Source organism: Macaca mulatta, chromosome 19 (assembly GCF_049350105.2).
Source record: "Macaca mulatta isolate MMU2019108-1 chromosome 19, T2T-MMU8v2.0, whole genome shotgun sequence".
NCBI classification, from domain to species: domain Eukaryota; kingdom Metazoa; phylum Chordata; class Mammalia; order Primates; family Cercopithecidae; genus Macaca; species Macaca mulatta.
The window spans coordinates 47,853,785-47,870,126 of NC_133424.1; the positions used below are offsets into that span (position 1 = coordinate 47,853,785).

General features: G+C 42.3%; 2 protein-coding genes across 11 annotated transcripts in view; one reads left to right on the plus strand and one right to left on the minus strand.

Annotated features, from left to right (window-relative positions):
• Positions 1 to 1,173, plus strand: part of ZNF382 (zinc finger protein 382) — a 51,703-nt gene extending 50,530 nt beyond the window's left edge. For 2 of the 3 annotated variants that reach the window (XR_013410552.1, XR_013410550.1), the window contains one exon: positions 794 to 1,173. The gene's annotated coding sequence lies outside the window, so the exon portion shown is untranslated. Of the gene's footprint in view, positions 1 to 227 lie in introns of all 3 variants that reach the window. The other variant, XR_013410551.1, reaches the window with a different exon arrangement.
• A 7,620-nt stretch (positions 1,174 to 8,793) lies between these two features.
• Positions 8,794 to 16,342, minus strand: part of ZNF461 (zinc finger protein 461) — a 36,010-nt gene continuing 28,461 nt past the window's right edge. For 6 of the 8 annotated variants that reach the window (XM_028839032.2, XM_028839031.2, XM_015123622.3 and 3 more), the window contains 2 exons: positions 14,654 to 14,722; positions 8,794 to 10,469 (listed from right to left, as the gene is read on the minus strand). In XM_028839032.2, the coding sequence (XP_028694865.2) occupies positions 9,082 to 10,469; positions 14,654 to 14,722 (1,457 nt within the window). In that variant the 3' untranslated portion in view covers positions 8,794 to 9,081. The remainder of the gene's footprint in view (positions 10,470 to 14,653; positions 14,723 to 16,342) is intronic. The other 2 variants (XM_028839033.2, XM_015123621.3) reach the window with 1 other exon arrangement.

The window sequence follows — 16,342 nt, forward strand, 5'->3', positions numbered from 1 at the left end:
GGTCTAGCAGTAGAACCAGGCTTGCCATGCCCTACTTCACAAGTAAAATGCAACAGCAAAAGCACAGGCTCCAACACTAGTCTTCAACATTCACCTGGGATGTTCTACTATTTGAGATATTCATCAGTTTATAATTGGGCTTTTCAAAACCCTAGATATGTGACAATACCAAGTGCTGACAAGAATGTGGAACAACTGAAACTCTTTCCTTTTTTTCTTTTTTTGAGATGGAGTCTCGCTCTGTCTCGATCTCGGCTCACTGCAAGCTCCGCCTCCAGGTTCACGCCATTCTTCTGCCTCAGCTTCCCAAGTAGCTGGGACTACAGGCACCCGCCACCATGCCTGGCTAATTTTTTGTATTTTTTAGTAGAGACGGGGTTTCACTGTGTTAGCCAGGATGGTCTCGATCTCCTGACCTCGTGATCCGCCCACCTTGGGATTACAGGCATGAACCACCACGCCCAGCCGGAACTCTTTCTTTTTTAACCTTTATTTTAGATTCAGGAGTACAGATACGGATTTGTTACTGGAACTCTCATACATTACTAATAGGAAAGGCAAAATGGTAAAGCTGCTCTGGAAAACAATATGCCAGTCTCAAAAAGTTACACATCCAATATGACCCAGCAATCCCACTTATAAGTATTTATCCTGGAGAAATGAAAAATTATGTGCACACAGAAACCTGTACATGAGTGTTTGTGAGTATCATTTATAATTTAAAAAAATTAAAAACTAGAGACAAGCAAATGTTCTTCAGTGTGTAAATGGATACACTGTGGTACATTCACAGGATGGAATTCTACTCAACAATAACAATAATGAGCTACTGAAACATGCAACAATATAGATGAACGTCGAATACATTATGCTAAGGGAAAGAACCCAGTCCCAAAAAGTTACATACTGTATGATTCCATTTATATGACATGTTGGAAAAGGTGAAAATATAACAACAGAAAACAGATCAAAGGTTGCTGAGTGTCTGGGGTGGGGTGGGGTCTGAATACACAGGGGGTGCACGAGGGAATTCTTTGAGGTGTTGGAATTGTTTTGTATCCTGCTTGTGGTCATAGATAACAAAAATCTGTGCATGTGTAAAAAATAGAAGCATAAAAAAGTTAATTGTACTGTCTGTAACTTTTTAAAATAAAAATCCCTAGCTCTGCTTCATTAGCAGCAGTACCTCCTGATTTGTGTCTCCAAAGATATCTTTGACTGGCTTCTGAATTATATATCCAGTAGTAGTCAGTCTACACACACACAGGCCTTGCTACATGGTCTCATCATTGTTCCGCAGGTCAACTCACAACACAAGGAACACACTGCACTTAGCCCATATTTTAAACTCCATCCAGATGATCAGCCCCCCACTGGAGTGGCAGGCTTTATATCTAGGGGTGGCACACCTATGGAAGATGGAACTCAGGGTGTGTGTTCTGTTGGGCGTCTCCAACACATCTAACAATGGCTGACAAACCAGTCAATACATAGTCATCTGGGCATATGCAATCATTGGGAATAATACTAAATGGGGCCAATTCTGCTATCCCTTGGTTCTCAGCAGTATTCTTTTTTTTTTGTTTTCGAGACGGAGTCTCACTCTGTCACCCAGGCTGGAGTGCAGTGGCCAGATCTCAGCTCACTGTAAGCTCCGCCTCCCGGGTTTACGCCATTCTCCTGCCTCAGCCTCCCGAGTAGCTGGGACTACAGACGCGAGCCACCATGCCCAGCTTAGTTTTGTAGTTTTAGTAGAGATGGGGTTTCACCATGTTGGCCAGGACGGTCTTGATCTCTTGACCTCGTGATCCACCCGCCTCGGCCTCCCAAGGTGCTGGGATTACAGGCATGAGGCACCGCACCCAGCCCTATCTAACCATATTTTTATATCCATTAACTAACCTCTCTTCACCCCTGACCCCTCACTTCCTGACCTCTGGTAACCATCATTCTACTCTCACCTCCATGAGATCAACTCTTTTAGCTCCCACTTATGCATGAGAACATGCCAAGTTTGTATTTCTGTTCCTGGCTTATTTCCCTTAACATAATTAACCTCCACTTCCACCCATGTTGCTGCAAATGGTAGTATTTCATTCTGTTTATGGCTGAATAGTATTCCATTGTGTATAAATCCATTATGCATTGATGGAGACTTAGGTTGATACCGTATTTTGGCCATTGTTAATAGTGCTGCAGTAAACATGGGTGTGCAGATAGCTCTTTGATATACTGATTTCCTTCATTCTGGATATGTGCCCCACAGTGAGATTTCTGGATTATGTGGATTATCTATATTTAGTTTCTTGAGAAAAGTCTATAATTTTTTCTATAGTGGTTATACTAATTTACATTCCCACTAGCAGTGTACTAAAGTGTTCCCCTCTCTCTGCCCTCACCAAGATCTCTTATTGTTTGTCTTTTTTATAATGGTCATTTTAAAATTTCTATTCATTTTTTTGAGACAGAGTCTTGCTCTGTTGCCCAAGCTGGAGTGCAATCTCGGCTCACTGCAACCTCTGCCTCCTGGATTCAAGTGATTCTCGTGCCTCAGCCTCCTGAGTAGCTGGGATTACAGGTGCGTGCCACCACGCCAGGCTAATTTTTGTATTTTTAGTAGAGAGGGGGTTTCACCATGTTGGCCAGGCTGGTCTCCAACTCCTGACCTCAGGTGATCACCTGCTCTGGCCTCCCAAAGTGCTGGGATTACAGGCATGGGCCACCACGCCTGGCCTTAGTTTTTGCGATGGAGTTTCGCTCTTTCACCCGGGCTAGAGTGAAATGGCGCGATCTCAGCTCACTGCAACCTCTGCCCTCTGGGATCAAGCAATTCTCCTGCCTCAGCCTCCTGAGTAGCTGAGATTATAGGGGCCTGCCACCGCACCTGGATAATTTTTGTATTTTTAGTAGAGATGGGGTTTCACCATGTTGGTGAAATGTGCATGACATTTAGAAGGTGGAAGTGAAGCAGTGCCACTATTCTTGGAAGGTTTTCATGGATGAGCAAATGGCTACATGTGGCATGTTCTTCTCATGGCCAATAGCAAAAACTAAGTCATAACATGAAAGCACATGTAAAGTTCTGTGGGGGACCAGCCTCAACACCACCCATAGGGTACCCGAAGTCCAGTGGTGACAAAGGAATGAGAAGAGACAGGTTAAGAGTTCATAAAGTTGGGAGCCAGAGGGCCAGAGCAAATCAGAGGCTGCAAAGGTACCAAGCTCTGGTCTCCACACTATTTATTGAGCACAGTCACTTAGATCTAAGAAGCAGATGTTCAGGGGTGAAACAGTGAAAGGGGGGCAATGGTGGTTTAGGTAAATTTCCTTTGTGCTGAAGCAGCATAAACTTAACTACTGATTTATTCTTTTACTTATCAGAGAGCAACTGTGGGGAGTGGGCCTAACTAGGAGCCGGCATATCTGGCCACATTCCAGTGCTTCAAAGGAGTGTCTTTCTCCTTGAGCACAGTGTTTATAGATAAGAGAGCAGGTCACGCTCTGGTCATGGGAACGTGATGGCAAATAGAAGGCTTTCTTCCTCAGAGGCCTCTTGTGGCTTTCCACAACTTATTGTCCCATATTTTTATGGCCACTTTATACAGGCACCCCACAAGCCCTTTTCCCAACAGTTCTACCAAAAATGACTTCCACCCACATTCTATTGGCTAAATCCAATAAATTGCATGTTAGAATGCATGTTGACATTACCCATTGGTTGTGTTTTGACAATTTTCATCCACATCAAATAAGAATAAATATAGCTTATTGGCCGGGCATGGTAGCTCACAGCTGTAATCCCAGCATTTTGGGAGGACAAGGCAGGTGGATCACCTGAGGTCAGGAGTTCGAGACCAGCCTGGCTGACATAGTGAAACCCCGTCTCTACTAAAAATACAAAAAATTAGCCAGGCATGGTGGTGGGCACCTGTAATCCCAGGTAGTCGGGAGGCTGAGGCAGGAAAATGGCTTGAACCCAGGAAGCAGAGTTTGCAATGAGCCACGATCGTGCCACGGCACTCTAGCCTGGGCAACAGAGCAAGACTCCATCTCTAAAGAAAAAACACAGCAAAAGAAGGAATATACCATGTTTATTGTTGATTTCCACATGGAATGGGTTAATGCATGTGTGTATCTAATTTCTGTCATTAATATTTTATCTTTTTTTTTTTTTTTTTGGAGATGGAGTCTCACTCTGTCACCCAGGCTGGAGTGCAGTGGTGCGATCTTGGCTTACTGCAAGCTCCACCTCCTGGGTTCACGCCATTCTTCTGCCTCAGCCTCCTGAGTAGCTGGGACTACAGGCACCCACCAGCATACCTGGCTAATTTTTTTTATTTTTTATTTTTTTGAAATGGAGTTTTGCTCTTTTTGCCCAGGCTGGAGTGCAATGGCACGATCTCAGCTCACCACAACCTCCGCCTCCTGGGTTCAAGCGATTCTCCTGCTTCAGCCTCCTGAGTAGCTGGGATTACAGGCATGCGCCACCATGCCTGGCTAATTTTGTATTTTTTTTTTTTTTAGTAGAGACGGGGTTTCTCCATGTTGGTCAGGCTGGTCTTGAACTCCCATCCTCAGGTGATCCACCTGCCTTGGCCTCCCAAAGTGCTGGGATTACAGGAGTGAGCCACCGTGCCCGGCCGATTTTTTATATTTTTAGTAAAGACAGGGTTTCACTGTGTTAGCCAGGATGGTCTGCTGACCTCATGATCCACCCACCTTGGCCTCCCAAAGTGCTGGGATTACAGGCATGAGCCACTGCGCCTAGCCAATATTTTGTCTTTTTAAGAACAGATCATTGGCTGGGTGTGGTGGCTCATGCCTGTAATCCCAGCAATTTGGGAGGCTGAGGCGGGTGGATCATCTGAGGTCAGGAGTTTGAGACCAGCCTGGGCAACATAGTGAAACCCTGTCTCTACTAAAAATATAAAAAGTAGCCAGGCATGGTGGCGGGTGCCTGTAATCCCAGCTACTCGGGAGGCTGAGGCAGAATTGCTTGAACCCAGGAGACGGAGGTTGTAGTGAGCTGACACGGTGCCACTGCACTCCAGCCTCGGTGACAGAGTGAGACTCCATCTCAAAAAAAAAAGAAAAAAGAAAAAAAGATCAGTATTTTAATGTATATAAATGAGAAAGTATAAACATAGAAAAATCTAAATTAGTCAAGTAAACACAAATGAGGCTGCAGTGAGCTATAATTGTGCCACTGCACTCCAGCCTGGGCAACAAAGCAAGACCCTGTCTCAAAAAAAAAAAAAAAAAAAAAAAACCAGCCTATGAATGTCTCTTTTTTTTTTTTTTTTTTTTTTTTTTTTGAGACAGAGTCTCTCTCTGTCACCCAGCCTGGAGTGCAGTAGCACAATCTCGGCTCACTGCAAGGTTCGCCTCCCGGGTTTATGCCATTGTCCTGCCTCAGCCTCCCAAGTAGCTGGAACTACAGGCACCCGCCTCAGCCTCCCAAGTAGCTGGGACTATAGGCACCCGCCACCTCGCCCGGCTAGTTTTTCATATTTTTTAGTAGAGACGGAGTTTCACCATGTTAGCCAGGATGATTTCGATCTCCTGACCTCGTGATCCGCCCGTCTCGGCCTCCCAAAGTGCTGGGATTACAGGCTTGAGCCACCGCGCCCAGCCGAATGTCTCATTTTTTAAAATAAAAGACAACCTAACCACTAGTCATTCAGAATAGCAATGGGAAACATAATAAAGTCCCATGTTCTACATTACAGTACATTGATAATTCAGATTCACATATTTGTCTGAAACGATCTTTCCTAAACCTAAAAAAATCAAGGTTTTTATTTTGAAACAATTTTAGAGTATATGCAACTGCAATAATAATACAAAAAGATCCCATGTACCCTTGACCAAGTTTTCCCCGATACTAATTATCTTGAAAAACTGTACATCACAAGCATGATGTTGACATTGAATCAAGACACAGAACATTTCCATTACCACAGGATTCCTCATGTTGCAATTTTTTTTTTTTTTTTTGAGATGGAGTCTCCCTCTGTCACCCGGACTGGAGTGCAGTGGCGCCATCTCAGCTCACTGCAAGCTCCGCCTCCCGGGTTCACGCCATTCTCCTGCCTCAGCCTCCCAAGTAGCTGGGGCTACAGGTGCCTGCCACTGCGCCCAGCTAATTTTTTGTATTTTTTTTTTATTAGAGATGGGGTTTCACTGTGTTAGCCAGGATAGTCTCGATCTCCTGACCTCATGATCCGTCCACCTCGGCCTCCCTGGATTTTTGACTGTAATGACACTTGCCAGACATTTCATCCAGAGGCAGGAAAAAATACCATCTCACAGAGAAGGACTGCAAGAGACAATTATGGGAGAATCGTTTTTTTTGTAAATGCAAAATTTTACTCTGGAATAGTTTTTAAAGACCTAATTGTGTAAGGTACAACTACAAAGTCAATAGACAAAAATGTAGAAGAATTTCTTCGTGACCTTAAAAAATAAAAATGTTTCTTTTTTTCTTTTCTTTTCTTTTCTTTCTTTCTTTCTTTCTTTTTTTTTTTTTTTTTTTTTTTGAGACAGAGTTTTGTTCTTGTTGCCCAGGCTGGAGTACAGTGGCACGATCCTGGCTCACTGCAAGCTCCAACTCCCAGGTTCGAGAAATTCTCCTGACTCAACCTCCTGAGTAGCTGGGACTACAGGCACCTGCCACCATGCCCGGCTAATTTTTTTTTTTTTTTTTTGTATTTTTAGTAGAGACGGAGTTTCACCATGTTAGGCAGGATGGTGTCAATCTCCTGACCTCATGATCTGCCTGCCTCAGCCTCCCAAAGTGTTGGGATTACAGGTGTGAGCCACTGCACCCGGCCTCATGTTGCATTTTTATAGCCACATCCACATCCCCCTTGACCTCACTCCCTCCTTAACCCCTGTCAATCACAAAAAGAGACTAAATTTCATGAACTTATTGACTGAATGAAACAAATTTTGGATTGCATAGCATGATACAAAATATGTAATGTTAAAAAATGTACACACAAGGAATTCTGTTCTTGAAAGTATTGTTGGACAAATAAGCAAAAGACCTTCTAAAAAGACAGGAAGAAAAGGTCAACATATAATTCAGAGGATAGACAGAGAAGGGAGAAGTGGGCAGAGAATGAGGGAAAGGAATATTTTAAGTGGAAATAGTTGAGAATTTTTGAGAATCAATGAAGGATGTGAATTCTTGGATTCAGGAAGTAAAAAATTAATCTCTGAAATATAAATATACATAAATCCACCCTACAATACAGTATGAATGAAGTCACTGGTTTCTTTCTGTCCAAAGGATTTAAAAATTTTACCTGGAATATTCATGGAATACAAAAGAAAGTGGTAGCAGTGACTGACCCTAGAAAGTGTGGACTGAGATACCCAACCCAAACTAGCCCACTCTCCCACAGGCCAAAATCCAGGCCTTCTTAGAAAGGGCAGAGACATGGTTCAGAATGGCAGAGATGTAGGACTAGCCTGGAAGTCAACCTCTTGGTAGACGGCAAAAGCCATCTTCAGAGAGATGCCACTACCTCTTATTACTTGCTGTGAAGCCACCCAAGTGCGTGTTAGAGGCTGGTCCTGCTGGGTGTCACACACTACAGGAGCCAAGGGCTACTGCTGCAAGCCCTACAGGAGGCTGACAAGAGTGAAACAAAACTAAGAAGAGAAACAGCCTCCTCCTCTAGTGTCCTCCCCGCACTCTACTGGCAGAAATGAACATCATGCCAGGTGACAAAGGAGAAATGTTCGCAGAACCCAGTTCCAATACTGTAGAGCAGGCAATGAAGGATTCGGAGCCGAGAGGCAGTAAATTGATGGTTAACACAAAGTTTTTAAATTCCTGGAATATATTAAAAAATGAAGTGGGCTGGGTGAAGTAGGTTACGCCTGTAATCCAAGCACTTTGGGAAGCTGAGGTGGCTGGATCACCTGAGGTCAAGAGTTCAAGACCAGCCTGGTCAACATGGTGAAAAACTGTCTCTACCAAAAATACAAAAAGTAGCTGGGCATGGCTGCACACACCTGTAGTCCCAGCTACTTGGGAGGCTGAGGCAGGAGAATTTTGAAACTCAGAGGTGGAGGTTGCAGTGAGCCAAGATTGGGCCACTGGACTCCAGCCTGGGCGTGTCTCAAAAAAAAAAAAAAATGAAGTGGGCCAAATGTGGACTTACGATGAGAATGTGTAATAAATCACGTATTATGAATAACCTACTTTTGTCCAAAAATTTATGAAATTTACATGAAATATTCCTGTTAGAATAAAAAGAAACTGCTAGCAGTTGTTGCACCTGTGGAGAGAAGGTGAGTGGCTACAGAACTGGATGTTAGGGGAGAATTAATTTTCACATTTTTGGTAATTTTTGAATTTTATAATGTGTGCTTCTATTAAACAAAAAATTTAGAAGGTTTTAAAAAATAAATGTGATGCCAAAATACATACGCCAGATACTCTTTAATCCCACTGTTGGGAATCTGCACAACAGAAACAAAAGAAGGTAAAACTAGAGTTCCAGGTGAACATTAGAAACAACATGAATGTCTGTAGTAGGTAATGGCTCAAAATACAGACACATTCCATTCTAGAAATATTCTGAACCTTACAAAGAATGGGTTACATCTTTATGTACTGACCTGGAAAAGTATTCATGATTATTGTGAAAAGGACAAGATGCTGTCAAATGTCCGTATAGGGGGTAAAATCTCCTCCAAACACATGCAACAAACACTTTCTGTGTACAGGCTGTTTGAGCATAAAGGAAGAAGAAATACACATACTGGTTATCGCAGAGATTTGTGGGAGGAGAGGAAATTGTTTTCATTTTATTTATGCTATATTTCACTGGTTTCAGTGAAACATTAATTTTAGAAAATTTATTCTCAATAACGGTTAATACAGTAACTCAGAAACAGCATTAAAATGAAAGCAAAATTTACACTTTAATTAGTTTTCCATTTTCTCACTTAAAAACATTTGATTTTCAAGGATTACCTAAATAAATCAATACTAATGAAACATGGTGGCTTACCAACATTTTCCTTAAATAAAACAAAGACAATGTATATTTCCATCAACAAATTTCATGCTAGACTAGGATGGGGAGGGAGGAGAGGAAACCTGACTGGCTTCTCACCAGTATGAAGAGTCTGACGTAAGTTAAGTTGTAATCCATGATTAAACGCCTTCCCACATTGATAAGGTTTCTTTCCAGAATGAATTCTCTGATGGTGCGAGAAGCTTGAATGATAGCTAAAGGCTTTCCCACATTCCTTACATTCATAGGGTTTCTCACCAGTATGAATTCTTTGATGTTGAATAAGGTGTGAATGAAGTCTAAAGGCCTTACCACATATCACGCATTCATGAGGTTTCTCACCAGTATGAATTCTCTGATGTCTTTTGAGGTGTGAACACTGTCTGAAAGTCTTCCCACATTCTTTACACTCATAGGGTTTCTCACCAGTATGAATCCTCTGATGTAGGGTTAGTTGTAAGCCATCACAAAACGCCTTCCCACATTCATGACATTCATAAGGTTTCTTGCCAGAATGAATTTTCTGATGGTGCGAGAAGCTTGAGTGATAGCTAAAGGCCTTCCCACATTCCCGACATTCATAGGGTTTCTCACCAGTATGAATTCTCTGATGTATAGTAAGATGTGAGCGATGCCTAAAAGTCTTTCCACATTCTTTACATTCATAAGGTTTCTCACCAGTATGGAGTCGCAGATGTTCAGTAAGTTGAAAGCCACGAATAAAAGCTTTCCCACATTGCTTACATTCATAGGGTTTTTCACCAGTATGAAGTCTCTGATGTTGAGTAAGCTGTGATCGCTGTCTAAAGGCCTTTCCACATTCTTTACATTCATAAGGTTTCTCACCAGTGTGAATTCTTTGATGTAGAGTAAGTTCTGAGCCATAATTAAAGGCCTTCCCACATTCGTTACATTCATAGCGTTTTTCACCATTATGAATTCTTAGATGTTGTTTAAGTTGTGAGCAATGAACAAAGGCCTTCCAACATTCTTTACACTCATTGCATTTGTCACCATTTTGAATTGTCTGTTGTTTAAAAACGCATGGTGTATTAACAATTTCCGTGCATTCTTTACATTCGGAAAGTTCTTTAGAATGAGTTTTGTGGTGACTAAAATATAAATGGTAACTGAAGATTTTTCTACACTTTTTACATTCAGAGATTTTCTCTCTATCATAAAATTCTTGAGTGAGTAAAGTATGTTGGCTAAAAATGGGCATGTTTTCATGGTTAATCATAAGTTGTCTAAAATAACCCTCCTCTTGTCCCTGATGTTGCTCAAAATGACAGTTGCCTTCCCAGATATCTCTGAAAATTGATCTCTCAGGACTATGGCTTTTAAATTCCTCCATGTTAACCCACTGGAATAATTCTGTTTCATAAATATCACTTTTTGGAGGTAACTTCTGGGGCTCATCTCTGGATGCCAAGTCTGAAAGATAAGAAATACATTTTAACTCCTGATTTTGTACTATAAGAGAAATAAAATATCTATGGTAGCAATGAGAGATAACTACAAATAATTCACATAAGAAATAAAAGGCTTGGAGAACTCTTACGTGGGTAAAGGAGCACAGGGAAATGAGAGCACTCAAATGAAGGAGTTAATTAGGGAAATAGTTCAATGGTGCTGAAATTTTGATCCGCCTCTGAATTACCTTGAGAGTTTGTTGCAATTATGGATGTTTAGGAAACATTCTAAATCAACTCAATCAGAATTTAAGAGAGTTAGTCTTAGAATGAGGTCAACTGAGTCCAAGTCCATATGCTTAACACTATCAGGCCAAAGGTTTATGTGGCAGATTGTCAGCTGTTGTCAAATATCTATTTTCCTTTTTAAAAAATATCAATTGAACCCACGGCTTTTTATTTGAGAATAAAGCTGCCAATATGAACTCTGCATTTCCCAAGCTCCTTTACAGCTGGGAATGCCATGCAACTTGGGTTCTGCCTAAAGAAATACAGAAATATTATGTAATACCATCTGAATTCTTTCCTTAAGAGTCAGGTGGCCCAAGCCCTATATTGCTTGTTTTCCCTCTTCCTCAACAAAGCTGATGGCAATATTGATTTGCTGTCATGTCTGTCACATAATGGTTTTGCAGAGTAGGTACCTTTCCAGCTTGGATTTTAATGCAAGAGAAAATTAAATTTCTATGCCTGGGTTGTATCAAAAAAAGAAAATTAATTTAAACATCTATATGGTTTCAATCACAATTGTTCTGGGTCTCTGTCACAAGCAGCTTAATCTACATACATACAAAAACAGCTTCCCACGGAAATTTTAAAACTTCAGCTCCTTGTCATAAGAATACAAGGCTTCTGCTAACCAATATAATCTCACTTTGAGTTCAATTCCTTTTTATTCATTAGGCTATAACGAAATTAATCTGTCAACAACTAGGACATGCCAAAGCTGTTCCTATGTTAGAGCTTCATAGCCTCTTCCATGTGCTAAGAATCTTTTTGCCTAGATTTTTTGTAAAGCGGGCTTCATTTCATCCAAGTCTCAGAGTAAAAGTCACTTCCTCAAAAGTGTATCCCCGATAATATTACCGAATGGAGTCCTTCCTGAAGTACTACTGGAATTACATATTCATTTATTATTCATCTTTTTAATATTTGGCCAGGCATGGTGGCTCATACCTGTAATCCCAGAACTTTGTAAGGCCTAGGCAGGTAGATCACTTGAGGTCTGGCATTCGAGACCAGCCTGGCCAACATGGTGAAACCCTGTCTCTACTAAAAATACAAAAATTAGCTGGGCGTGGTGGCACGTGCCTGTAATCCCAGCTACTGGGGAGGCTGATGCAAGAGAATTCCTTGAACCGGGAGGTGGAGGTTGCCGTGAGCCAAGATCATGCCACTGCACTCTAACCTGGGCAACAGAGTGAGACTCTGTCTCAAAAAAAAAAAAAAAAAAAAAAAAAAAATATATATATATATATATATATATATATATATATATATATATGTGTGTGTGTGTGTGTGTGTGTATTTTTTTTTTTACCCATAAAGCTACTCAAGGAGAGAGAAATCACTATAAAACCAACCTTTACAATATAATAAGTATTCAACAATCAGTTGCTGAATAAATGAATTAAATTATTAAGGAAAAGGAATTAAGATGAAGAGAAACAATACAAAGATAACAGTTGACAATCATAATCATTTAATGCCCTTAAATTTGTAATAAATACTGAACATCTCTCCATGTTTCTATTCACTCCTACATCTACTGCACTGATTTTATATATAAACACATACGTGGCCGGGTGTGGTGGCTCAACCACACTGTACAGATGTTCAAAACTGTTTTCTATCCTTATTCTAAGTGCTTTTTCTGTTCTTAAAAATTTTGTTTTTTACTTTTTAACTTTTTTACTTTTTAACTAATCCCAGCACTTTGGGAGGCTGAGACGGGCGGATCACGAGGTCAGGAGATCAAGACTATCCTGGCTAACACAGTGAAACCCGTCTCTACTAAAAAATATAAAAAACTAGCTGGGCGAGGTGGCGGGTGCCTGTAGTCCCAGCTACACGGGAGGCTGAGGCAGGAGAATGGCGTAAACCTGGGAGGCGGAGCTTGCAGTGAGCTGAGATCCGGCCACTGCACTCCAGCCCGGGTGACAGAGCAAGACTCCGTCTCAAAAAAAAAAAAATAAACACATACGTAACTAAACCATGTACTTGCTTATCTATAACAAGCCACTCCAACTGAGTGGCTTAAAACAGTAAGCCATTTATTATTACTGTTACTACTGCTGTTGTAATTATTAGTGAAAACCAAGTCATGCTTTGTTACCCAGGTGAGAGTGGGTGCAGTGGTGCAATCACAGCTCACTGCAGGCCCGACCTCCTGAGCTCAAGAAATCCTCCTACCTCACTCAGCGTCTGGAGAAGCTGAGACTATAGGGGTGTGCCACTATGCCCTGCTAATTTTTAAATCTTTTTTTTTTTTTTTTTTTTGTAGAGAAAAGATCTCACTTTGTTGCCCAGGCCGGTCTTGAACCCCTGGTTTCAAGTGATTCTCCTGCCTCAGCCTCTCGAAGTGCTGAGATTATAGGCACGAGCCACCACACCAGACCCATTTATCATTATTGTCTTTCAGTCCTGAGGATTAACTGAGCTCAACCAGGCATTCCTTACTTGGTGTTTCTCCAGTGACAGTCACACATTGGTCAGGCTGGATCATTCCAATAGCTTCCCCACTCACATGTCTGGTACCAGACCTGAGGAAATATGTAAAGCTTGGGACTGTACCAGCTGTGATGCCTGGGGCTTTCTATCCTTATGTGGTCTCTCTACATGGTATGCCCAGCATAGCTGTTTCAAGGTAACAGATGCCCTCTTACCTGCAACTCAAGACTCCAAAAGCATATGGGAAATGCAGGGAGGGAGGGAGGGTATGTGAGCATATGCCAGGCACAAGCTGTCTACTTTTATGACCTAGCCTCAGAAATCACAAAGTATTTCTATTTGTTGGAAACAAGTCACTTAGGGCTGTCCCATTTTCAAAGCAGGAAGTTAGACTCCATTTTTTTTTTGGTGGGGGTGTTCGAGGACTGTCACAGAAATGGCAGACATGGTGTGTGTGTGTGTTTTTTGGTGGGGGAGGGGCACAGAGTCTTGTTCTGTAGCCCAGGCTGGAGTGCAATGGTGCGATCTCGGCTCACTGCAACCTCTGCCTCCTGGGTTCAAGCGATTCTCCTGCCTTGGCTTCCCAAGTAGTTGGGATTACAGGTGCCCACCACCATGCCCAGCTAATTCTTGTATTTTTAGTTGAGACAGGGTTTCACCATGCTGGCCAGGCTGGTCTTGAACTCCCAACCTCAGGCGATCCACCCGCCTTGGCTTCCCAAAGTGCTGGGATTAAAGGCATGAGCCACCGTGCCCAGCCAGCAGACATATTTAAAACAACCACTACACTCACACACATACTTATTAAGCACAGATATAAGCACAAACACACACTTTTCTACATCACTTCCTTACAGAAGACGTTTTTACTAAGTGAACATACCTGTGAAACCACCACTTAACCAAGAAACAGAACATTACCAGGAACCCAGAGCCCTCAAGGCCCTTCCCAGGCTTACCTTACCCACGAAAGGTAAGCAGTATCCTGCCTTCTTACACCATGCAGTGGGTTTTTGTCTATTTCTGAATTTCAAATAAATGGAATGATATAGGATGTACTTTTTTCCTCCAGCACCTTCTGTCCAGTACCATGTGTGAAGTTCATTTGTAATATTACATATAGTAGTAGTTTCTTCATTTTCATTACTATATAGCAGCAGTACGCAATGGGTGGTCCCAGGACCATGGAGGGTACCTGAGACCCTATCAGGAAGTCTGTAAGGTCAAAGCTATTTTCATACTAATCCTGAGACATTTGTCTTTTTTACTTATTCTCTTAACACTGGACAGGGGAGTTTCTGAGAGACTACTAGAAGTGTGATAACATCACATTCTGAAATCTAACAGAATGCGTGATTATGTGTTTCTGTGTGTTCTAGAAGTTTCTATAGTAGGTTTGGGGAATAAACATGTACGTTCAGAGATTAGTTTTGTTATCAGTACTTCTACTGTGCTCTTAAAAACTGTATTTTATACCTGCTTTTATGTCTGTAGCCTCATTATTGTCCAAGAAATTATTGTGAAATCCCCAAGTTTTCCATGTACCTACATGGAAACAAAAGAATACTTCATTTTAGAATAATATTTTATTATACAATAAAAAGAGAATATGTATTTCTTTTTTTTTAATAGACAGAGTTTCGCTCTTGTTCCCCAAGCTGGAGTGCAATGACACAATCTCGGCTCACTGCAACCTCCGCCTGCCAGGTTCAAGCAATTCTCCTGCCTCAGCCTCCCGAGTAGCTGGGATTACAGGCACGCACCACCACGCCTGGCTAATTTTTTGTATTTTTAGTAGAAATGAGGTTTCACCGTGTTAGCCAGGCTGGTCTCAAACTCCTGACCTCAGGTGATCCGCCTACCTAATCCTCCCAGAGTGCTGGGATTACAGGTGTGAGCCACCGCGCCTGGCCGAGAATATGTATTTCTTATACTTGAAAATGGATGTTGGGTTTTTTTGTTTTTTGTTTTTGGAGACAGAGTATGTGTTTTTTGGTGGGAAAGGGGCATGGAGTCTTGCTCTGTGCCCCAGGCTGGAGTGCAATGGTGTGATCTTGGCTCACTGCAAGCTCCACTTCCTGGATTCAAGCAATTCTCCTGCCTCAGCCTCCCAAGTAGCTGGGATTACAGGCGCAAACCACCGTATCCGGCTAATTTTTGTATTTTTAGTAGAGATGGGGTTTCACCGTGTTGGCCAGGCTGGTCTTGAACTCCTGACCTCAGGTGATCCCCCCGCCTCAGTCTCCCAAAGGGCTGGGATTACAGGTGTAAGCCACCGTGCCTTGCCAGTTTGTTTGTTTTGAGATGGAGTCTTGCTCTGTCACCCAGGCTGGAGTACAGTGGCACAGTCTCAGCTCACTGCAGCCTCTGCCTCCCAGGTTCAAGCAGTTCTCTGCCTCGGCCTCCTAAGTAGCTGGGATTACAGGCACATGCCGCCACATCGGCTAATTTTTTTTGTATTTCTAGTAGAGATGGGGTTTCACCATGTTGGTCAGGCTGGTCTCGAACTCCTGGCCTCAAGTGATTCGTCTGCCTCGTCCTCCCAAAGTGCTGGGATTAGAGGTGTGAGCCACCGTGCCTGGCCAGGTTTCTCTATTTTTTGAGACTACTTTTATTATTAAAATATCTGGCCTGGTGTGGTGGCTCACATCTGTAATCCCAGCACTTTGGGAGGCTGAGATGGGAGGATTACTTGAGTCGAGGAGTTTGAGACCAGCCTGGGCAACATAGCGAGACCTTTTCTCTACTAAAAAAAAATAAAAAGAGAAATATCGTTGGGTGTAGTGGTGTGTACACCACCTGTGGTCCCAGCTACTTGGGAGGCTGAGGTGGGAAGACTGCTTGAGCCTGAGAGGTCCAGGCTGCAGTGAGCTGTGATCACTCCACTGTACTCCAGCATGGGTAAGAGTGAGAGACCCCATCTCAACAACAAAAAAGTTCTGTTGTACAACCCTGTGCCCACACTTGACAACACTGCATTGTGCACCTAAAAATCCACTAAGAGGGTAGATCTCATGTAAAGTATTTACAACACAAGAAAAAATTTAAAAGTGTTTACATATTTAATAAATACTTTTTTCGGCCGGGCGTGGTGGCTCAAGCCTGTAATCCCAGCACTTTGGGAGGCCGAGACGGGCGGATCACGAGGTCAGGAGATCGAGACGA